The following is a 24,350-nucleotide window of genomic DNA, read 5'->3' as shown; positions in this document are numbered from 1 at the left end:
CGCGTGAAGAAGCGAATTACCGATACCACCCATTCACCAACGCACTCTCTCTTTCTTTCTTTCTCTCTGACACTCACTCTGCAGCAGATGAAGCACCGAACATGGCCTCGCGCCTTCTCCTCCCTCCCTTTCTCCAACCGTTCCGAATTCTCCGCCGCACGCTCCACGCGCCTCTGTGCGCGTCCTCCTCCGCCGTCCCCTCCCGGCGTCGGCGGCGAATTCTCGTCGCTCCCCTACGACGTGCTGGCGAAGATCGCCGCCTCCTTCGACGACCCCAATCTCCGCGCGGCGTCGCTGGTGTGTCGCGCGTGGTGCGAGGCGCTGCGGCCGCTGCGGGAGGCCATGGTGCTGCTCCGCTGGGGGAAGCGCTTCAAGCACGGCCGCCGCGGCGTCCGCCCCAACGTCGACAAGGCCCTAGACTCCTTCACCAAAGCCGCCGTGCGCGGCTCCGCCCTCGCCATGGTCGACGCCGGCCTCATCTACTGGGAGCGAGGCGAGAAGCCGAAGGCCATGGAGTTGTATCTTAAGGCCGCGGAACTCGGAAATCCTTCTGCTCAGTGCAATTTGGGACTTTCCTATCTCCAAGGTTTTTCATTTCTTTACATTATACCCTAATTTCATGTCCCACATCGACTAGCAATATGAAAATAAATAGTGTATATAATTGCAGGGCAATTCTCGTTGTGTTGAAGTTTTATGTTTCATTTCCTTCTTCGTAGGAGAGAATGGAAGGGAATCTTCCTTATCACATGCACTTTTTTTATTCTGTCTATGTTTATTGGTATTTTCGGACATACTTTAGGTTGTGTCTAATATCCTTGTTGTTCTGTCTCCTTCCTCTTACTCACTGCATACTTGCATACTATATATATATATATATATATATATATATATATATATATATATATATATATATATATATATATATATCTTAAAGTTTTTTTTTCGTCTTCGAGACTGGGGCTAGAAATATTTTTTTTGGTATTATTATTTAAATAAATGAAAGGGTAAGGTGTTGCTTTTTATATCTGTATATATGTATGTATTTGTTTGGGGATTGTTAATGAATATATATACATTATGTTGATGCTGATAATTGGTGTCTGAAAAGTTATATCTATGTTACGCAGCTGAACCTCCGAACACTGAGAAAGCTGTGAAATGGTTACGTAAAGCTTCTGTTTGTGGGAATGTTCGTGCTCAGTACCAGCTTGCACTTTGTCTGCATCGAAGTGGTGGGAGGGTCCGTAGCAATCTGAAAGAAGCTGTTGGTGCTCTATCCTTTTCCTCTCCTCTTCTAATTTTGAGTGAAGTAGTGAACCTTTTCTTTCAGGGGTGCGTGTGTGTGTGTTAAAGGATGGGAAATCTGCTTGGTTCTTGGTTTGAGAGTTGGCTTATGATATTGGGTGTTTTTGGTTCTGTTGTTATTGTGATGTGTTGTGATCTTTGGTTTTAACAAGTTTTTCCTGGAACAGGCTAAATGGTATATGAAAGCTGCAGAGGGTGGGTATGTCCGTGCTATGTACAATATCTCCTTGTGCTTCTCCTTTGGGGAAGGACTGGCAAGTAATCATCAACTAGCAAGAAAATGGATGAAGCGGGCTGCAGATCGTGGTCATAGTAAAGCTCAATTTGAGCATGGACTTGCTCTCTTTTCTGTAAGTATTTTTATCCCTTTGTGCTGCTCCTTTGTGCTTTGAATGTTTGCCAGAGAACAAATTAAACACTCGATGTCTTTATGAATTTTTCTCTCTTTAAAAACCGGACATCATGGCACTTTTGTTGAATCTGTGATTTTGCCTGATTAATTTGTTTCCGAAGCTTGTTAATTTGAAACTGAAGGCATTTGCTAGATGTTTTTTCTATGACTTTGTCATCTCATAAATTTGGTTCTTGTCAGTGTTGCTTGGTTACACTCTCTGTTTTGACCTCTGTTATGCAAGTTTTCAAGTGCATTACAATAGATTTAGACTTACACATTGACTCTTGCAAAATGTGATTTTGCACCTGCACACTGATTGTTGTTTGTTTGAGGTTTTATTTCAATCTGGCATTTTGATACTTGCTCTTTCGGTTAAAGTTCCATTGTTGTATCAGTTGCCTCAATTTTTATACTTCGGTTTCATTCTTGTGTTCTTGTCTGGAATATGTTTATACTATTAGAATGGCAATCAGCAATGACTAAAAGTAATGGTAGGATTATAGTAATGATTATTAACAACTAAAGGATTACTGGACAATATTTGGTACAGGAAGGAAACATGATGAAGGCTGTGGTATACTTGGAACTTGCTACTCGTGCTGGAGAAAAAGGTGCTGCTCATGTCAAGAACGCAGTTCTTCATCGGCTTTCATCAGTTTCACGTGATCACGCTATGCATCTAGCTAACAGTTGGCGCGCATTGCCATCAAGTTGACCCAATCCTTATGTGGTTTGTGATGAAGAAGTTGCATGACCTTGATCAGTCGTAAGAGTGAGAAGTCAACAAAGAATGCCTAAGCATAAAAACAAGGAAAGCAGGAGGAGCTGTCTAAGAAACTGCCTTTGCCTACTAATCCTGAATATAGTGGTTTTCCTATAATATATATATAAAAAAAAACTAGTTGGTGGGCGTTTGTAAAACTAGTTTGTAAAACGCCCTATTGACTACTTGAAAGTTCCTCTTAAGTTCCCCTTAGAACTGTGCAGGGTAGAATGTGGTGGGCGTTTTTTGTCATGAATGGCAAGTAGAAAATTGCAACGTCATACTACTCCATATTATGTAATGGTTGAAAAGGTTTACCTAGCTGTGTGTCTGACTTTACAAGAGAATCAGTTTAACCTCCAGTGTTGTTCAATTCTAATCTACAATTAATTAACCATGTCCAATTTTATGACATCGTTTAGTGTATCAATATTCTTCCTGAAATAATATGTTCACCCTTCCCTAGCGTGAAAGTTTCATATACTCTGGTTAATCACGAGTTTCGTTTAGGCAGGTGCCTCACTGGTTAAGGATGTCAAGAAAAATACACGCTTCTGTTTGCCCTCTAGATGGCATTTGCCTGTTCAGCTGGACAAACAATAGATAGATAGAGATGGAATATCTTGAATGTGGTATTCATATTCCCAAATGGTTCATGAAATCAAATAAATAGCATGACTTGCAAGCATAGCCAGTGCTTTGTCGATGCTGAATCAAATTGGATCATAATGGGCATAATAGATTCTTACCATTCAAAATTTATGTCAAACATGTGTTTTTCAGGAACGAAAAGGGGACAAGTAGAATTTCCAATTCCATGGAATCTCAACAACCAGTTTAAAAAACATTTAGAAAGGAAAAAAAAAAAAGAAGAGATTCCAATGCCGTGTTCAGTCACCATCTCTGAAGTAACGGAATCCTGCAGGCTCTTATGGTAGAATTATCATTTGGCCGACCAGAACATGCAGACAAGTTCTTTCAATTCGAAACTTTTTACACGAGCGAAATACAGAATAGCACATAAAAGCACTTATTAACATAACAGAGCTCCCACTTACAAATTATGAACATCACAAAAGATAGTCAAGTCATAAGCTCCATACTATGAGTGGACAAGAAGGGCAATAACTGATTCCTGTTGTCATATAAGAATGATGCATACCCATTATCATCGGTATTGATCTAACAAGCGCTCACAAAATGTAAGTTCTTCTGTTAATATAAAACTCCAAAGACTGAAGAACAAAGCAGATTCGATTAACAAAAATTGTGCAATTGAAGTATTGATCATTTCAAGACATGAGATCAGAGGTAAGCTGATAAACAGACTTCCAACAGCAAAGCCACTGCAACATTTATGAAGGAATCAAACCTCCAACAATTCTATCCAACTACAAGAATTTGCATTATCAAAAAGGCAATGTAGAGAACATGCTTAATGAAAAAAATAAGTACTCAAGTAATAAAATCAAATGACTAAAAATTAATTATTAATTATACAATAAAAATCTCTGCACAACTGCCAAACCCATTGACTAGTTTTATGAGGGGAGAAAAAAAGAAGAAACTGTCTAAGCTGAAGAACTAATGTATTTTCTTAACTATGATTTGTTCCTATAAAGCCCCCTTATTCCCCAAAGAGTTGACCAGATGCAACTAACTCGACACTTACTGATGAACCCACAAAAACGCAGGGTCCACAAACAAGCTAAATTTGCAGTCAAGGCAAGTATGATATCCTTTGAGAATTCATTCCTGCATGATACAAATTGAGGTGGATTATTGCCCTGGAGACCAATTCCTTTATATGCGGAGGAAGAACTGTTCTGTCTGCACCCTCTAGAACTGTCAACACCCTTGCTTGTTCCAAGGACTCACTGTTGCCGGCATGCAGTGCCAGGTAGCAAAGAAGTGTTAGCCCGCGATGCATTTGTGTAACTTCATTACTCCTTAGCAGTCTCATCAGTGCCGGGATTCCATTGAATTCAATTATCGTCTTAGAATGCTCGATGTGTAGGTAATTATCCGGAGAAGCAAACTTGGTAAGTGCAGCCACTGCCTCATCTGCTACTTCTGTGTTTCTATTACCCATCTGTGTCACTAGAGGTTCAATTACCCGGGTCTCTCTAACAGGAAACGTCCTAGCCAATGAGCCAATGGCCTTCATTGCTGGAATTTGCAATGCCGGGCTGTCCACCTCTTTAATTATCCTCAGCAGCTGTTCCACAACAGCTTTAGCAGGCGGAGAGTTGGTCTTAAACGCTGCACGACGAAGATCAGCATTGGATTCAGCAGCAGCAGTTATCTCCATTATTGTCATCAAGCAATTAAGCTGCAGCTCCCCTTGCTCCATCTCAACAATCTTAGCCAAACAAAGCATCCCTTTGGTCTCGGTTATCTTCCTACTGTTGGTCACGCTCCCTCTGGCAAGCATCCACAACGCCTCAGCGCAACTAACCTTCAGCTGAAGCTTCACAGCAGGATCCTCATTCCCCCTCTCCTTCCTATGGTTCCCTCCCCGGCTACTCCCCTCCATAAACAAATACGAATTCGAGTAGGAACTCGCGAACTTCCACCCTCCCTGACCACCCTTCCCCAACTCCTTATTAATCTGAACAATGGAGTGAATACTCTGCTTCCCCAAATGCCCCAATGGATCATCCACAAAGGTATCAAACGACAGGAGCGTGACGAGCGGCCTAATGGCGTTCTCCCGAGCGAAATCCTCCTGTGCGACAGGGTCATGCTTGGCCATCCTGGCAACCAAATTGGCAGCCAGGGTCTGAACCCTCATGGGGGAGTCACTGAGAATCTGGACAACAGCAGGCACACCATGCTCACTCACAATGACTCTAACCCTATCCAAATCATTAGCCAAATGACACAAAGCATTAGCAGCAGCAATTTGAGCAAGAGGGGAAGTGCCTTCCTTGAAAAGCTTCAACAAAGGAGGCACCCCACATTCCTCAACTATGATCTTTTTGTTCCTATCATTGTCTTGTGCTAAAGAAGCAAGTTCATTCGCAGCCTCAATTCTATCGTTTAATTGACCCATTTGAATGGAAGCGATGAAAGACCATACCCAAGAGAGAATAGGGTCGTTACTGGCGATGGGAGGGAGGGAGACGACAATGCCGCCGCCGCCGTCCAGGATGCTGAGGAGCCACTTCATGTCGCCGCCGGAGGCGTCCAGGTGGGTGAGGACCTTCAGGAAATCGGCGGCGCCGACGATGGAGACGACGCGGCGGAGGATGCTGCGGCGCTTGCACTTGCTGACGAGGGCGAGGGCGCGCTCGAGGTTTTTCGCCGTCTCCGCGGCGACGCGGCGGATGGGACGATCGTAGAGGGGCGGCGTGGCGGCGGAGGTGGCGGTGGCGGTGGCGAAGCGAACGAGGGTTCGGAGCATTTGGAGGATGCGATCGACGTGCTTCCCAACCTCGGAGCACTCGAGTTTGAACGAGTCGGACTCGTCCACCGCCGAGCGAACTCGCTCCGCCACCATAATAGGGTACGACAACTCGTCCTCCACTCGCTTCTCCTGCTCCGATGATGCCATCGCCGCTGCGCCGAGAAAAATAATAATAAGAGATTTCTTCGGTGGTATGATATGATGGTGGTGTGTGTTGCTGCGATAGAAACGAGTCAACCGAGTCGACGCTGAGTCTGATAGAATCCAAGTCGGGAAACGGAACGGGCGTTTATGTTATTGTTCATTTGACACTGTTGTTGTTCTGCCACGCATGTTTTTATGTTTTTGTTTTGTCTTAACTCCAAACGTTAGCAGCACACAAGTAACTTCTTCTCTCTTTACTTTAAAAAAAAAATTGAAAATTATACAGTCCTTTTTTTCTATATCGGGCTCTAATTACTCTTTTTAATCGTGGATTTGGAAATTATATAGTACTAAATTACTGATTTTATTAATTGAAGTAATTATCTTTAAGTTATTTTTGTTTGTTTTGCTTTGCGTGAAGGACAAATAATAATATGGATTTCGTTGCGAATTGCGAGGAGAGCTTGCAAGAATTGATTAGGTTTAAATTAGTGTAAGAAGAAGGGATTAAGGGATTTGAGTTTGCTAATTAGGATTTAGGGGTTAGGAGTCAAATTGACTCGTACGTAACGTAACCTCTGCTCACAATACTTGTTGTTTATTCTTCTGTCGAGCACTGCACAGTTCATGGCACTCGCTTCCGAGGAGCGTGCTTTTCGACACTTTTTTAACATACTAATTTTACAAAGATTGTATATGATAAGTTATATTGTTAATGTTGATATATAGTATTTTTATAATGTTTTTATTTGTTTAATCACATTATATTATATTATTTATTACAAATTTTTATTATGTAAGGGTTTATAAAAAAATATAAATAAAATTTCTCTTGTAACTAGACAGTTGTATTTTTGTTGCCCAAGTTTGTTAATAATATTTCATCATTAAATTAGTTTTTTAATTTATTATTTAAATTTAATTTGATTCTTTAGTACTTTTTTTAGTTTAATTTAGTCTTTTAAGTTTTAAAATTGACTATTTTTTTTTGAAAAAATGAATTTTGTATTGGTTTAAAACTATTTAGTAACAATTTTAAATTATCATCAAATGTAATTTCTTATCATTTAAATTGAATGATCAAATTAAATCGATTTAAAAAATTTTAAAAATAAAATAAAATTTTAAAAAATTAAATAATTAAATTGACTTAAAAAATAAATTAGACGGCAAAAATTAAGACGGTAGAACACTATTTATTTATTTATTTGTTTTATTAAGGGGTGAGTTAGGTCCATGGAAGTACTAGATGAGGATATTCTACATTTCTAATGATTAACTTGCAAAGAAATCTTTTAATATATTTTTCTTGTCATCAAATCTTTTTTATATCTTTCCTTGTCATCATTCTTATTTAGTTATTGTCTTCTTATTTATCTCAGATTTAATATTAAATTATCTTATCTCTAAAATCAAGAGATTGAGTAATTATTTGATTATAACTTCATCACTATAAATAAGTGTCTCGAACCTTAAATAACATTTATAAAAGTATATAACATCACCTACTAATAAGATTCTTATATGAACAATAACAAAATTTAAATACACATTTTTATGAAATATAAGTCTTATTTTCATTAATTGAATTAATCTTTGTTAACACAAAAGAATACTTTATTTAAATAATTTTGATCTATTTAAAAATATTAAGACTTAAACTTAATTTATTACTTGTTATAAATTATTTTAGACTCAACTTGTGAATTTCACATAATAGGGATAGGGAGGTTTCTCTATTTTTTTTATATTTTCATATTTATTTATAAATTTTGATAATTTTATAAGTTTTTAGTTTAGAATTTGAATATAATAAAATTATATAGTTTACAAAAATTTGTTATAAATAATTAGTCTTTTTGAAAGGCTAATTTGACTTGTTAATCTACTTAAAAATTTATTTTATATTAAAATTTTAGATAGGTATAATTTTTAAATAAGTTAATCTTTCTATAAACTTGTTTTTAAGGTTTAGTATAATTTTTAATCTTTTTATATCAATTAATAGGCAAAGTATAAATAAATAGATTTTTAGCATTTAATTTGAAATATTATAATTCATTTTTTCGATTTTATTCTGTTTATTTTTCTTATTATTATTTTTTAGTTTTACAATGTAATCTAAAAACCTTTATAATTTTAAAATCTAACATAATATAATAAAAAATACATAAATTCATTTACACCCCTGAATATATTATAACCTAAATGTATTAACTATATTACTACATTACGTTATTAAAAATTTAAGTTTAAGGGTCCAACCGGGTTCGAACCGGTGACCTCTTGATCTGCAGTCAAATGCTCTACCACTGAGCTATGGACCCTGACGATGCCTAGTAAGCATTTTTAATTTAATCAAAGGTATGAATATTTCATTTGAAATTGTAACGTCAGATACCTGAGTAAATTTCCTATAATCTGTATTAATGAATGTGACTGAAAAAACAAAAACAAATATTCACACAATTTTTTTTAATATTGATGCAATTAAATTTTTTAACATTTATTGCAATCGATATTATGAAACACATTTTTTGTACAGGTTCTGTGACATTTTGACCTCTGACAATTACTTTATCTTCACAAATGTTATTTCACCAGTTATAAAATTTTATGATTCTCTTTAAACAATGAACTTATTTCCATTTAGTCTTATTCAATCTTACCGTTGTCTTTTTTATTACTATTATTTTTATTCACTTGTTAGACATTTAAATTTGTATTTGGAATTAGAAGGTCCTGTAGAAATTTCCAGACCCTATCAAATGTGCAAATGGACATGTTGAACAATGAACACAGCACACAATTATAGCAACTAGTGCAAGACACCATCATATATGATTGAAGGCCTCGAGTTTGAATCTCCACACATGCACGACACCTCTCAATTCCATTATCCTAGTGAAAAATAAAATTCCAAGTTTGTCTAACTACGACCACAGAAAATAAATTAAAATGGACACATGAACTCTGAAGTTGTATGGTAACTTGAAGCCACATTCCTAACAATATACAAGGAATGTGCACTTTCCTAGCAAGTAATAATACAATAGTCAAGCCCCTCAATCCACGTTTATCAAATAGATAAAGACAAGTCATTCCTTCTCTAATCCAATCCCTCCTTGTTTTCTCTTTCTCCATCCCTTCCTTTTACTACTTCTTATCATTATCAATGTTTTCCTATGTCCTTACAAATATACCATATAAGGGATAATTAAAGATAAGACACCATTCAAATAATAAGTTGCACACTATTTACTACTAAAAAACAGATAGATACTTTAAAAATAAGGTGCGCATAAACTAAGACACATATAACAAAAGTCTTAACTGCTGAATTATAAAAATTTATGATGTGTACAAGTTATATAAAATCAACAAAAGAAACACAAAGTAATCTAATTAGTTCAGTTGATTAAATAATAATGTGAATTATTATAAATTTTTTATACATATTTTTTTATTCATACTGATAAAAAAAATTAATAAAAGAAAATGATCACATTCAAGTAGTGCAACTACTGATACTTGGTTGCAACAAGTAGTGCAACTACTGATACTTGATTGCAACAACAAAACTATAATACAACAATGAGAATGGAAAAGAATAGAACCATTATTCCCTCTCTAGAAGCTCCCAAACCTAATAACATGTCACAACTTAAAAGAATTTTTTTTGTGTTGCGTGTAATTTAACAAAACTTATTTCACTTTCAAAACTTGTAAACGCAGTTATTCAGTTCGGTATTTAAATTAGTGGACAATGATCTCTTCTATTAACTAGATATTAACATCAAAAACAATTTTTAATACAGCACTAAAAATAATACGTGCAAATAATTTATTCAAATTTGTAATATAACTACCATTTTGGTTGAGACAACATTATCGTCAACAAGATAATGTTTGTGACGGCTAACTGATATCTCTATATTAAATTAATGCACCTGCGATGGCCATCGAATCAAATTAAAATATTTTCCATATTAATTTGCTTAACTACTAAATGAGTCTTAAACTACACGTCTGTTCCCTAATTCGACGATCCTTGGAGCAATCATAATCATACCAACTCATGATGGGTAGGAATCTCGAGGATTTTCATATTATGGGCCATCATTTGGATGGTTTGGAATGGTACTAATATTTTGTGGGTCTTTTCTTTCTGTACCCTATAAAAATCAACCTATATCCCTCTTCGATATGGAAAGGTTAATCTGAAATAAAAGTTTTACATTTTGGATTACTTAATCCGAAATTTACAAAGAGTATCTCCTTTCAGTAGAGAAAAATTAAGAATGAAAGTTTTACATTCGGAATTACCTAATCTGTTATTCACAAGGGGTGTAGGTTGAGATGGTTGGGATGCAGAAAGAAAAGGCCTATTATGTGAAGAACTTTGCTATTTTGTATTGACGAAATTATACTAATCCATGTGTTGCATATATAAAGAATGAAGAAATGGATTTTTCATACTACTCAAGGTGTTTGGTTTTGCATTTAAGCATCCAATCTGAGATTCACTCTTTATGAAAAGCTGCATATGTTTGTTTGACAAAAAGTGATTTTCATCCAAATTGAGGTTTATCAAGTTACCCCTTTCTCGTTTGTCTATTATGAACGTAGAAAAGTCATTTCAAACATAAATTAAGTTGTATTAAACTTACTTTTAACTAAATTTAAGTTTATAAAATTAAATTCAACAGAACTCCACTTTTTCAACTATATTCCAAGCACACGCTCAGTATTATCCTTGTGTAAATATATGGAACTGAATTTTACCAGGTGCAAACAGTATATATTACATGGGAACGTATTTTAATCCAACACATTCCACTTTCTGACGAAAAGAACGTCGCATCAATTTAGATTTCAGAGAAACCAATAAAGTACTATCATTTTACAATTACATGACATGCATCACGTAAATAGCTATTCTGTGAACCACAAGAAACTTTGTTATTGAAGATTTTTAATTAATTAAAATGATGCACTCACTTAGGTGATGACAAACATAATCAAATGGTCTCTACTTTTGGTCCTTTTAGAGCAAAGCAACCATCCCATTCTGAATAGGCTTTGCAGACATCCCATTCTCCTTATCATCCAAATCACTTGCACTTGGGGGAAAATCTACAGCTGGGGAGCAATTGAAAAACCCATGTGGCTGCATCATGAATAGCAGAACAAAATTAATTGCAACAGTATGGACAGAAAATTATCCGATGCTACTGAAAAGTGCTCCCAAAGACTTGATGTCTAATTCTCAAACATAGCACAGTTTAACAATTTCGAAGATGAACTTCAGTTTTGGATTGGGAGAATTCAAATGAGATTGATAATGAATAACTACATTGCACTCAAAACTTGTTGTGATAGCCCTAAGCATGTTATAGTAGTTTAATATGAATCTCACTCTACTTTTGCACAGAAAGAATGGCAATGAAATAAGATAATTTTGAGAGGAATACCATAAGCGTAAAGCCAATGCGTTCCACAGGCATAACTAGCCAGTCTTCCAATCGGGGAATATGTGTCACACCAAACACGTACCTGGAGTAGTTCTCCATATCAGATAACATGTATAAAGAATGAATTAGAACAACAAAAGCCCAAAGAGTACAATTATCAGTCAATGATGTCTTATAGTGTGTTTGGATTAGATTCATGATGAGAAAATTATTATTTTTCAAGGTGAAGGCAAAGTAACAAATAGTTACTTCTATTTTTTCCTGGTACCACCATGATTTTGAGGAGTAGAATTGATTCTTGGTGTTTTCCAAACACACTATTTATATCAGACAGTCATCGTGAGGATGCCTATAAGATGGGAAAAATTGCCATCCCTTAATGTGTATTGGATGTGCAACATACATAAAGCATGCTTATATACTTAAGAACATGTGCAAATTATATATCAACTCTCATAGAAATAGAAACAAGTGAACTAATCAAAGAACTCTCCAACGCGTGGATTCTGATTAGAGAACTCTCCTCCAGGATGCATTTTGTCGGGAGCATAAGGAGTGACCCAAAGATTGTGCTTCAAGAAAGCTGATCTCCTCAGAAACTTGGCCTCTGAACCAGCCAAGGGTAAACAATTTGAACCAGGTACCTTCCTTGTGTTCCTAACCTAAAACAGGAAGTTCACTTGAGCAAAAATTGTTACAATATGTCAAAGAGTGTTTTCTAACAAGTGAACCATCCCAGCTTTGATAATTTAACTGCAGAACAACTCAATATGCCGGTATCTAGCAGGAAATATGCACATTGAAAACATGAAAACTGAGAAGGTAGAAGAAACAAATGATAAAAAGGCAAACATACATAGGAATTTTACTTATATAGAGAAGAATAAAAACAGCAGCCAAATTTGAAAATTTCACTGACTGTCCCTGCTAGCACAATAAGTATAGTTACAGTAATAGAGGTGGATGGAAATAGTCACCAAGAAAAATTGGAATTTTGCATGTTTCATTTCTTCTTCTTTTTGTTATTTTTCTTATAATATACAAGTGGTAGGAACTTACGATCCAGTGTCGAGCAGATAAAGGGTTACAATCACGCATTGCTTCCAATTCTGATTTAAGCAGTTTTTCCTCTGCATAAAATGCATTGTTGTAAACATTATTCTTTCCTGGCTCTTCAACCTTGGCATCCACCTCGACAACCTGGAGAGGGAAGAGGACTGTTACTACTTTGTCGTATTATTTATGAACACATACTAGCAGTGAATTTTATAGTTTTGATGGAAGTGGAAGACTTTTTTCCACCTTTTTTCAAAAAGGAACCATAGAATGATGGACTATTAAGTTATGAAAGAATTTCGACTAATAAAATTACAGTAAAAGGAAGGGAAGTAAAAAAGAACAAAAACTTCATACAACCATGAGTGGCTATGTCAAAGATCATGTTATTTAGCTAATATGATATTAATTATCAAAAGAGATACTACTATGTACTCTTAATATTAGGTATTATTCAACACACAATTCATTGTGGTGCTTAACCTTCTGTTACAGAATGCAAGCTACATAAACAGTAGATTTTCATGCAATTTTTTTTCTTAAGAATAAAATTTGAGATGGGCGGCAATGTTACACGAGCTAAAAACATTGAAGTATGAGTCAACCAAAACATTCCTTCAGACTTCAGCATTGAAGAATAAAGACATTGCCAAATGAAAAGTATAGTTGCACACTGACCTGATTAAATGCTTCACCGGGCTTGCAATCAACTGCCATGTCCATACAGGTGCATATAATCCAGGTGCAATAGTCGTGCCATATTTTCGACTTTCACCTGGTTGCAATGCTCCTAAACTGAGAATTCCCGTGAGCTTGACCTCAGCTTCTATTTTTCCATCCTGAAAGAATGAGAAAGCAAATACTCAATTAGTGATTTAACCAATTAATATGCTTATGTTTGAACATTGAAATCCACCACAAAGCCAATATGAATGCCTGGATAGAAGTAGGATAAACAATACAGAATAGATTTCATAATCATGCAGTTAAGATAAAATCATTTAGTTACTTTGTGTTACTTTAATGGTATGTATTACTTTCTTTTGTTGATAAAATCATATAGTATTGTTTGATTGCTAGGAGTCATAATACCACCAACATTGTTTTTAGTAAGAATTTGATATTGGATAACATTTTTTTCATCCTCCTTACTCGCATTTAATTGATTAATATCCCTCAACAACATCACAGACACTCCAACCTTCAAATTCAGTTTTATGAGGAGAAAATCCAAAACAATTAATATCATTTAGATAAAATTATAAATTTGGTCCTCAGTTTATCTCTAATTTTGGATTTGGTTCCCCAGTAAATTAATTCACAAATTTTGTCCTCCTATTTTCTAAAATCATGCAATGTTAGCCCCTAGGTCACGGTTGGACGTTAACCGTTAGCAAGTAATGTTGACTGTCACGTGTCACGTTTTTATTGGATGACGACTGTCACATATTATGTTATGATTGGTCAATGAAAACAACAATGCATTTCATCTTTCATGGAGTTGGCATTCAATCAGAACATGACACGTGGCACTCGTCATCCAATAAGAACGTCAACATCACTTGTTAACGGTCAACGTCCAATTGTAGCCTAGGAGATTAACATTACATGATTTTAGAAAAATAAAATTTGTGAATTAATTTACTGGGAGACCAAATCTAAAGTTGGAGACAAAATGAGAATACAATTTTGCCTATCATTTAAGATCTCTAATGAAAAAGTCTTTAACTCACATTTGATATTTATTTTTTCAACACCAATTGATTCAAAACTCAAATGTGTTTTCCTCTCCTACAATTTTATTTATCATGTAGTTGTTAATTTACTTGTGTTACAACTTACAACATCCAATGTAGGACACAAGGTGCTTCTTTCCATGAAATATTTAGGATTATTCAAAGTTTGTAACGCATTAGAATATGCAAAGTCAGTTAATTCATCCAAAGCATTTTTTGAATTTTTAATCAACATATCTTGAGGTATTTCAATTTCACACTCTCCTTCAATGCTATCCTCGGCAAGGATCCATCTCCTATTTACAATATCTATTCACTAAATTGTTTCAATTCAGCATGGTTAGATTGACTTCAGGATGAATTAAGTCTCGTGTTTTTTGAAAGCCTCAACAATTGAAAGGAAAAAAAAAAACCACAAACATGAAGAATATTAATGGATGCATTAGTATCTTGCCTTGATCTCCTAGAAATAACATATCTCCCAAAATAACTACCTTTCCATCTAAAGGTAATTCATAATTGAAATTGCTAGCAAATCTTGAGATATTTTCCAAGCATCTATCCGATGCTTCAAAACTTTTGGTTAAAGTTGTTTCCAGGGAAAACATTCAAATGATTGTGAAAATATATAATTGGTTGAGAAATAAGTACTTAAAAAATGTTGACAGTTATTTTAGTGATAATTCGTTTTTTTGTGTTATGTGAATTATTTTATTAATAATGACGAACAAAAATTAACGAATGAATATATTTATTGTACTTTTTACACTTTTGAGACTAAATCTTATATTTTTATGTAGTTGTCAATTAATTACACATTTAAAAACAAAATTAACTATTATTTATCTTTAAAGTTTTTTTAGATGGACACTTATGACGATTAAAACCGTCAATAATTTTTTTATTTTTTATTTTAATAAGTAAGAACAATTATGAAAGACTCCTCAATGCACTGTTATTCACAAAACCTAACCTAATCCTAGTCCAATCCCTAAATTTGAAACCCTCCCACCCCAATCCCACATCTCCCGAGTCTCCTCCTTCCCAAATCCTTCAACCTCACTTTTAAAACCACTCAAATCTTGGTTCCAAAGTCAGATCTCCCTCTAGTTTGAGGTGGATTGGGTAACAACGTCAGTGTCCGCCGCACGTGCCGGCGAGGAAAGTTGTGACCTTGCTCAAGATTTTTTGCTCCATGTGAGGGTGGTTCATGAGGAGCCATAAGAACAAGGTGAGGGCCACCCATGAGGTGTCTCCTACTATCATAATCAATAGGTGATATAATGAATAGTAAAATATATAATATTTGTTATAAAAAATTTAAAAAGGAAAAAAACACTTTATGACAATTTTACAATCATAATTGTTAGAAAAAGTCAAGGAAAAAAAAAGTAATTACTGGTGATTTTTAACAGTCATAATTTTTCAAACAAATTTACTTATATTTAACTAAAACCGGTCACATATTGTTTCTAACGTCTGAAGTACTGATAGTTAATCCTAACTATCGAAAACAGAAATTGTGACAATTTTTAACCGAAAAAAAAACTTATTTAGCTGTCACAAATCATTTATTTTTTGTAGTGAATCAAGATATTAAATAAGGACATTTTAGTCCAAACTTAATAATCTTTAATTCCATTAAATTTTTCTTAATTCATGTGGAATAATATTAAACATCAAAAGATATGAAATATATATATAATTCGCGCACAAGATCGACTATGAAAAAACATGAAAATATAATTAACATCAATATACTTCTTTATACATTTTACTAACATATTATTTTCTTTATGTTTTTCTTATACATCTATATGATCACTCCCCCACACACTTTTCTCTTTTACATGATCTCTTTCTATTAAATAAAATTAAAATGTTGATAAGCTAGGTCATATATATAAATTAACCTGGTCTGTAACACTTGCTGTTGAGCCTATCAAAAAACTCTGCTCTTTCATTTCACTCTAACTCTCTCTCTCTCTGCAATATGAAACACTCAGATGGCAACTCCTCCACACAGCCACTTCTCACGGCCAGGGCAGACGAACCCCGTCAAATCCACCCACACCCAGCAGAAACAACCGCAGTTTTTAGCGCCGGCACCCCTGACATAGCTCCGATCACCGGCGCCGGCGACTTCTATAGGGAATTCATGGTGGAGTCAAAGAAGCTCTGGTACCTCGCCGGCCCCGCCATCTTCTCCTTCGTCTCAAAGTACTCCCTCGGCGCCTTCACTCAAATCTTTGCCGGCCACGTCGGCACCATTGACCTCGCCGCCGTCTCCGTTGAAAACTCCCTCATCGCCGGCTTCTCCTACGGCATAATGGTAAAATCCTTCTCTCCATAATCACATAACTACGGTTCATGATTGATGAAAGAGGCTACATCATATACACACCCTGATACACATGAATACTAATAGTATCCGTGTCTAGCTAGCAGCATTTTATAATTCTACATTTTTATTTTTTAACAGTATATATTAAAATACTATGATACACATGAATACTTCTATAGTTTTTATTTTAATTTTACACGATATTTTTTATCTTTTCTTAACACTTACAGATGCAAAGTGTTTGTTGAGTAGTATAGGCCAACAATTACATGGTACAATGTGTTTATTAACGATACAGTATTTTCTTACAAAAATCATCTTTCTATTTTCTGAATATATATATATATATATATATATATATATATATATATATATATATATATATATATATATATATATATATATATATATATATTAAAATAAACAGTATCTTAGTTTTGGCTTTCTTTTATCATGACCAAAAATATTCCGTATCTTAGTTGTTTCACTGGCTGGCATAGTGGACCTAGTACTACTCCTTGTAGGTAGTATCATTAATTACTTGTTTCATCACTAGATGTAATAATGCAGTTTTGATTAGTCAAATAAAAAAAAATACATAAAAAAATATAGATCAGTTAATTAAAGAACACAAAACATATGGGGTGTTTGGTTTTATTATTTTGTGTTTTTATTTTCATTGGGAGTAAAAAATATGATAGAAATGTGTTTTTAAAATATTTTCTCAAACGAATTAAAAATTAAAAACAATAAAATCTCGTTTTTAGTTGAAATCAGGAACCTCATTTTGAATTAAATAAAAATACGGTGATAAGAAATGTAATTTTAAACAAATCTAAAAATACATTTTTTTTAAAACACAATTTACAGCATTTTTATTTCTTGAAAGCAAAAAATAAAAAATAAAACTAAACATATTTTCAAAATTCTAACAAAATAATTTTCAGAAAATAAAAACAAGAAATAAAAATAAAAAATAAAAATGCAAACTGAACACATCCTAAATTATCATAAATATATTTTGATGTTTATTTTGGATAAAAAAAAATGTGATTCCGAGCAGCTAGGGATGGGAAGCGCGTTGGAAACGCTGTGCGGACAAGCAGTGGGGGCAGGGAAGCTGGACATGCTGGGAGTGTACATGCAACGATCATGGGTGTTACTCCTCAGCACGGCCTGTGTACTGTGCCCTTTGTACATCTTCGCGGGACAAGTTCTGAAGTTGATAGGGCAAGACACCGAAATTTCGGAGGCTGCGGGGACCTTCGCCATTTGGATGATTCCGCAGCTGTTCGCTTACGCGCTGAATTTTCCGGTGGCGAAGTTCCTGCAGGCGCAGAGCAAGGTGATGGTGATCGCGGCGATAGCCGGGATGGCCATGGTGCTGCACCCGGTGCTGAGCTGGCTGCTCATGGTGAAGCTGGAGTGGGGGCTCGTGGGCGCCGCCGTCGTGCTCAACGGATCGTGGTGGTTCGTGGTGGTGGCCCAGTTGGTTTATGTTTTCGGAGGGTGGTGCTGGCCGGCGTGGAACGGGTTCTCGTGGGAAGCGTTTCGGAGTCTTTGGGGGTTCTTTCGCCTCTCTCTTGCTTCTGCTGTTATGCTCTGGTGAGTGCTTGCAAAACACACCCACGTACGTGTTTTTTTTTATTCTCATCATCTCTTTAAAATATGTAACATTAATTTCATAATTACAAATTTAATGAATATATGAAATAAGAGGATGAATTAAGAAAATAAATGAGTAATTAATTCTTTTTAAGTTATTTTTCATTCTTATTTTTATTTTTTTAACATTTAATATTTATAATGAGTAATTAATTTTGATTATTAGATTTTAAGAAAATAAATAATAAAAATAGAAATAATTTTCTTAAAATTACTTTTGAAATAACTTAATTTCTTCCCATTAAGTAGTAAATTAATATTCCAATAGTGACTCAGTTAACTACCAATGTTTAGTTTGTAAGAAATTTTTTTAGTGATAAACGTTAAATGTTATTAAACTTGAAATGATGATTATTAGTCATTATAATCCGTCTAAAAGAATAAAAATTATAAAAATATTTTATTTTATTTACCAAAATAAATAAATAAATAATAAAATAGAAATATTAAAAAATGATAAGTATTAATGTTGAGAGCAATGCTTAGAATAGAGTGTTCAACAATGGTGTACTATTTTGACTACTAGTTTAGATTGTAGTAGTATGTGCACCACTTGTTGCACTTAAAAACAACAAGTGCAGGGAATCTGGTCTGATACCTGGCGAACATATTTTCATTTTATTATTAAAAATTTAACTAAAATATATGAGATAGTAAAATGACATGATTTAATTAATAGGAAACAAGAAATATAAAAAATAATAAGTGTTTAATAATGAGATGTTTAAAATAGATAATTGCCCATGGCTAGTTGCTCTTTTACCTACTAGATTATATATTGTAGAAAGTAGAATGTACAGCACTTGCTTTAAAATAAACAAGTGCAGGGAATCTGGTCTAATACTTTTTAAAGCAAGTGCAGGGAATCTGGTGATTCTGGTCTGATACATGTACACATATTTTGTTTTTTCATTCAACAAAAAAAGAAGCATTCCTACTATGATACTAGTATATTGTTACCACAGCCGTTTCCAAAAAAAAAAAAAAAATTATTGTTACCACATAAGGTATTATTTATGTTATGTTATATTGGGAAATAAAACAAAAACTTTTGGATCTTTGAAGACTGAAGTTACAACCAACAAAAGCCAAGTGGTGTGGACGTGAAAGCTACAGAACAGAGAAATGATATTTTCTCAAAGATAATTATATTATCTTTTAAGTTTTTTTATCATAGCATTTATACTACTTTTTAGTTTTTTTCTCATTAAAAAATGAATGAGAATATTATTTTTTAGTTTTCTTAAAAAAAAAATAATTAAAAGTAAAAGTGTGTGATAAGAAGAGACATGAAAAGTTATAAACATTTGCGTATTGATATTTCAGTATATTTAAAACAACATTATGTAAGAGAAAGATTAAAAAAAGGAAAAAGTGTGATATAAGATAAATAATGTGATGGAAAATGGTAAAGACTAAAAATAATTATAAAGTATTATAAGAATTTGTTATATATGTATTATTTTTTTAAATATTAATTTCTTCCTCAATTTTTCTATTAAAATAAGAGTAGTATAATTTCTTATTTGAAGAAGATCATAATTTATTGTAATAAAGTGATCGATTTGTTATCTTCTTTGTTATCAATAGATTTGTAATTATTAATTTGTGTAATTTAAATCTTTTATGAAACAAATCACATGCAAAACAATTATCAAAAGCTTTTAATGGGTTTTATATGGTTAATAATGCTGTGTATATGTGTAATGAACCAATTATACACAAACTAAATTTACTTCTTATTGAGAATTTTCTTTTATTTTTAAAAGAATGAAAGTATATATAGACTGTATAGTCTTTGTAACTCTGATAACATATTATATGTCAACTACTTAACAAATTAATTTAAGTTATTAAATAAGTGTGAGAAGGTACATAAAATATCTAATATCAGTTATTGAACCAAAAATTAAACAATACTATAAACATAACTAAAGTACGTGTGTGATGCAATATAAAATTAAATCAATGTTAGGTAAGAACATCCTATTTGACTAGTATTCCTGTTTCATGTTCGATGGATATCCATTTTTTTAATCTTAAAAGACTGGAATATTTAATTTTATGTAAGAAAGTTATGTATATTTTCTCTGATGCATCATGTGCGCAGCTTGGAAACATGGTACTTTATGGCTTTAATTTTGTTCGCTGGATACCTCAAGAATGCACAAGTCTCCGTAGACGCCTTCTCTATCTGGTGAGTGAGTAATAACAAGTTGTGTTTTCTTAAGTTCTTGAAGAACATGCGATAGAGTATATTTATTTCCATTTGTCAAGAAAAAAAAACACCCTAAAAAACTAATGATCTAGATTTTGATAAATTTTAAGAATTAATAAAAGAAATAAAGTGATAGGATTTGTTTGCTAATTCAAGAGTTAATTAAAGAGCATAAAACATTTTTCTTGTTATAGATAATTCAGCCTGCAACTATACAAGCTTATATTTCTCAGACAAAATTATTAGTGGCAGATCCACTAACCAGAAATGTCCAAAGAAAATAACTCTTTTTGTATAACTGGGGTTGGGTATTTATTATTTTATTTTGTGTCTTTCACCATTTGTTTTATTCACATTATTGCTGACTTTGTAGCTTTTGTTATAATGTTATTCTCTTTTGTTCTCACTTAGCTTATGCTATTCATCATTTGTTTTTGTTTTTCTTAGCAACAATCATATTTTTATTTTTTACTTGGCAGCATGAATATATTAGGCTGGACCATCATGGTATCTTTTGGGATGAACGCTGCCACAAGGTTTGCTTCCGTATTACCTACTTTATGCTAATGAGAAATTAATTGTATATTAAAAGACTTAAATATGTTTTGATCTATGATAAAGACTGAATTTTTATTTTGGTCTCCCATACTTTTTTTAATGTTTTGTCCCTAATAGTTTTTTATTTATTTATGGTCCTCAAATTTGTTTAAGTAGCGCTTTGAAAATTTATTTATATACGGCTTAAGGAAAACGAAACAAAACAAAAATATTATTAGGAATCAAAAAGTTAAAAAAATTATTAGGTACCAAAGAAAAAAATATCATTTATCAAGAATTAAAAATATATTTAAAACAGATTAAAATTAAAGATACATTAACAACAACTCTAAAACACTTAATATTTTTTTTCATTGATTTAAATTTATTGGAAATATTGCAAAATTTTGAGTTTTACTTATTTAACTAATCTTATTAACACTTTTATAATTTTTAATATTAGAGTGTATTTGAAATAATATATTAAAAAGTCTCTTCTTAATACTCCTCTTAAATTTATACAACATTTTATATAGAAAATATGGATAAAAATAAAAGAAGATGTGTAATAAAATAGATGATGTCATTAAGAGAGAATAAAAGACAATACAATAGAAAATGTTGTAAAATCTGTATGAGTAATTTATTCAAGATATATTTATTAATCTATATTGATAAAATCATGATATACAAATTTTAAAAAATAAATAAAAGGATTGTACTATCATGATAAAGACTATTGTTTTTTTATGTAAAGTTTGGATGAAATTTCAGTGTGAGAATATCGAATGAACTAGGGGCACGCCACCCAAGAACAGCATTATTTTCCCTAGTGGTTGCCGTGATTACTTCGGTTTTGATCGGAGTTTTACTCGCTATTGTTTTGATGATCTCGCGGAATGAGTACCCTTCCCTGTTTTCAAACGACACAGAAGTGCAAGATCTAGTTAAGGACCTCACACCATTTTTGTGCTTCTGCATTGTCATTAATAATGTTCAGCCTGTTCTCTCAGGTAACAAAATTAATTAAGGTTCTTAATTATTTCATATATTCTTTCAAGTTACTCAGTCATTTTTCTTTGATATGAGAGTCTAGCTTAATTGTTTGAGTATAACTTGTGAATTATTATAAATCTTTCTATATTTATCTTTTATTACCAAGAATAAAAAAATATCATTTTTCTTTTAATTATCAATTAATTTTATGTATGACATTTTTAAATTTTAATTTTGTGCAGGAGTTGCCATTGGGGCGGGATGGCAGGCTCTTGTTGCCTATGTAAACATTGCATGCTACTACCTTTTTGGAATTCCTGTGGGTCTTGTATTGGGTTACAAGCTTGACTGGGGAGTCAAGGTATGCCATTCTCAATTCTCTCCTTTATTTATAAGGATACTAATTAGAATGAATTATATGTTCCAACAAATTTTAGTGAAGGAGAAATCAAGACCAATCTTAATACTTGTGGTCCCCACCAACAACACTGTATCAGAATCTTTCCTATCATTATGAGCAAGATTTGCTTCATCATTCAATCTTTCCTTTCCTCCTTTGTTACTTCTACATTCATCTTCAAAGTGCCTCCACTTGTTAAAGTTGTAGCACTAAATCTTCCTCTTATCAAACTTCTTTTTCCAACTCTTATTTTTCGAGATTGGCCACCATTTGTTTTATTTGAGAATTTTCCTTCATCATGATCGTACTAATCTTGACCATTTGTTGATTCACTGCTCCTTCCCCCTTTCCATTTGCTTTTTCCTTTCTTGTTCCATTCACCTGCACCTTTATTCTTGAAATTGTTGAGCCTGCAGAGCTTGTTCTTGAGTCCTTTCATCATCTCCTCTCATTGATTCTCTGCACATCTTCTTCAAGAGAGTTTTGCAGCTCCTCCACCTTCATTAAATTAAGATCTTTTTATTCTTCAACTGCCACTACAACATGATCAAACCGAGGTGTCGAGGTTCTTAGCACCTTGCCAACAACTTGTTGATCTGTCAACTCTTCTTTGTAGGCCTTCATGGCATTGACAAGCATTTGAACTAGGCTGAAGTAGTTAGCAATGGACTCATGATCAGACATAAACAATAATTCATATTGCCTTCGAATAATTTGTAGCTTCACCTTATTTGTCTTGCCAACCCCTCCATATGTTTTATTCAGAATATCCTAGGCTTTTTTTGCTATAGTAGCTTTGGAAAATTTTCAAAAGATTGCAATATCAACACACTGATGCAGAATATTCCCAGTCATTATACATCAAACTCTAATTGACTAGATGACACACCTACAATCAGAAAAAGAAATTATTATTATTCTTGAGAACAGACGAGCTAATTACTTAACGACACACCTACAATCAGACTGTAAAATTATTATTATTTTAAAATGGCTAAATATAAAGGTCAAGTAAAACCTAACATGTTCTTCAAATTCAAAAGGCAGTACACAGTTCTTTAATATTGTTGATAATTGTTTGTTTTCAGGGAATCTGGTTAGGAATGATATCAGGGACTATCCTCCAAACATGTGTTCTTTTGGTGCTGATTTACAAAACTAATTGGAACGAAGAGGTAAGATATTATTATTCAGTATTCTCTCATGTATATCAACAAATTGCAAGTTCAAGACAATGTTAATTTGCTTTCAAGCATATATATAATTAATTATGAAGTGGTGACTAACACAAAATTAAATCGCAGGCCTCCCTTGCCGAAGATAGGATACGGACTTGGGGTGGACATAAAAAAGCGACTGTGAATGACACAGAAAACACACAAGAAACATGAAATTGCAGTAGGAGAATTGGTACGATATGAAGCATGATACTTGAATTGTTGACAGAAAAGCTTTAGTTGCTTTAGAATATTCTATAAAAAATTGTTGCAAGGCCATTATTCAACTTCTTATTTATTTTAGAAAACACAGAAGAAGGGAACATGAAATAGTAGGAGAATTTCTTTTTGGTTAATAAATCGCAGAAAAAGAAATGCATGGTACCATACAACATCACGACGTACTATATTTGAATTGAGGACAGACGAGCTTTAATTGCTACAAAGTCATTTTTTTAATTATTTTATTTAGAAAATAATACGCACAACCTATTTTTCGTGGATAATAATAGACCCATATAGGTTTGGCAAATCAACTTAATTTCACTAAGAAAAATATTTAATTTGTGCTAAAAACTTTTTTTTTTCTATCAATTTAAACTATTGGTGGGGTGCATCACAGCGAAACACTGAACAGCACCAAGACACCAAAATTCATTAAAGAATAAAAAGGGGATTACAAAAGAAGG

General features: G+C 33.5%; 3 protein-coding genes and 1 non-coding gene across 4 annotated transcripts; 2 read left to right on the top strand and 2 right to left on the bottom strand.

Moving 5' to 3' along the window:
• Positions 1–2,877, top strand: LOC114409575 (F-box protein At1g70590-like). The gene is made up of 4 exons (XM_028373081.1): positions 1–586; positions 1,131–1,267; positions 1,476–1,658; positions 2,253–2,877. Exons 1-4 carry the CDS (start codon positions 88–90, stop codon positions 2,415–2,417), a joined length of 984 nt encoding a protein of 327 aa, XP_028228882.1. The 5' UTR covers positions 1–87; the 3' UTR covers positions 2,418–2,877.
• A 1,027-nt stretch (positions 2,878–3,904) lies between these two features.
• Positions 3,905–6,263, bottom strand: LOC114409566. The gene has a single exon (XM_028373071.1). The coding sequence runs from the start codon at positions 6,019–6,021 to the stop codon at positions 4,186–4,188; it is 1,836 nt and encodes a 611-aa protein (XP_028228872.1). The 5' UTR covers positions 6,022–6,263; the 3' UTR covers positions 3,905–4,185.
• Positions 6,264–8,273: 2,010 nt separating this feature from the next.
• TRNAC-GCA lies at positions 8,274–8,345 on the bottom strand. Its single transcript has one exon. It is a non-coding gene; the product is annotated as a tRNA-Cys (tRNA).
• A 7,854-nt stretch (positions 8,346–16,199) lies between these two features.
• Positions 16,200–24,055, top strand: LOC114409554 (protein DETOXIFICATION 29-like). The gene is made up of 8 exons (XM_028373048.1): positions 16,200–16,616; positions 17,692–18,233; positions 20,404–20,490; positions 20,991–21,047; positions 21,823–22,061; positions 22,287–22,405; positions 23,533–23,619; positions 23,749–24,055. The coding sequence occupies exons 1-8, from the start codon at positions 16,278–16,280 to the stop codon at positions 23,833–23,835; spliced, it is 1,557 nt and encodes a 518-aa protein (XP_028228849.1). The 5' UTR covers positions 16,200–16,277; the 3' UTR covers positions 23,836–24,055.
• Positions 24,056–24,350: the final 295 nt, after the last annotated feature.

This window comes from Glycine soja, chromosome 1 (assembly GCF_004193775.1).
Source record: "Glycine soja cultivar W05 chromosome 1, ASM419377v2, whole genome shotgun sequence".
Classification (NCBI taxonomy): domain Eukaryota; kingdom Viridiplantae; phylum Streptophyta; class Magnoliopsida; order Fabales; family Fabaceae; genus Glycine; species Glycine soja.
The sequence above is the reverse complement of the archived record's forward strand: the minus strand, read 5'-3'. Positions and strand labels throughout refer to the sequence as shown.

What these genes read in the sequence shown, in the direction of transcription:
- LOC114409575 (XM_028373081.1), top strand. Translation starts at nt 88, where the DNA reads ATGAAGCACCGAACATGGCCTCGCGCCTTCTCCTCCCTCCCTTTCTCC. An exon ending in GTAGCAATCTGAAAGAAGCT is followed by an intron (nt 1,268 to 1,475) that starts GTTGGTGCTCTA and finishes TTCCTGGAACAG; the next exon opens with GCTAAATGGTATATGAAAGC. An exon ending in ATGGACTTGCTCTCTTTTCT is followed by an intron (nt 1,659 to 2,252) that starts GTAAGTATTTTT and finishes TATTTGGTACAG; the next exon opens with GAAGGAAACATGATGAAGGC.
- LOC114409566 (XM_028373071.1), bottom strand. Translation starts at nt 6,021, where the DNA reads ATGGCATCATCGGAGCAGGAGAAGCGAGTGGAGGACGAGTTGTCGTAC.
- LOC114409554 (XM_028373048.1), top strand. Translation starts at nt 16,278, where the DNA reads ATGAAACACTCAGATGGCAACTCCTCCACACAGCCACTTCTCACGGCC. An exon ending in GGGATGAACGCTGCCACAAG is followed by an intron (nt 21,048 to 21,822) that starts GTTTGCTTCCGT and finishes ATGAAATTTCAG; the next exon opens with TGTGAGAATATCGAATGAAC. An exon ending in TGTTCAGCCTGTTCTCTCAG is followed by an intron (nt 22,062 to 22,286) that starts GTAACAAAATTA and finishes AATTTTGTGCAG; the next exon opens with GAGTTGCCATTGGGGCGGGA.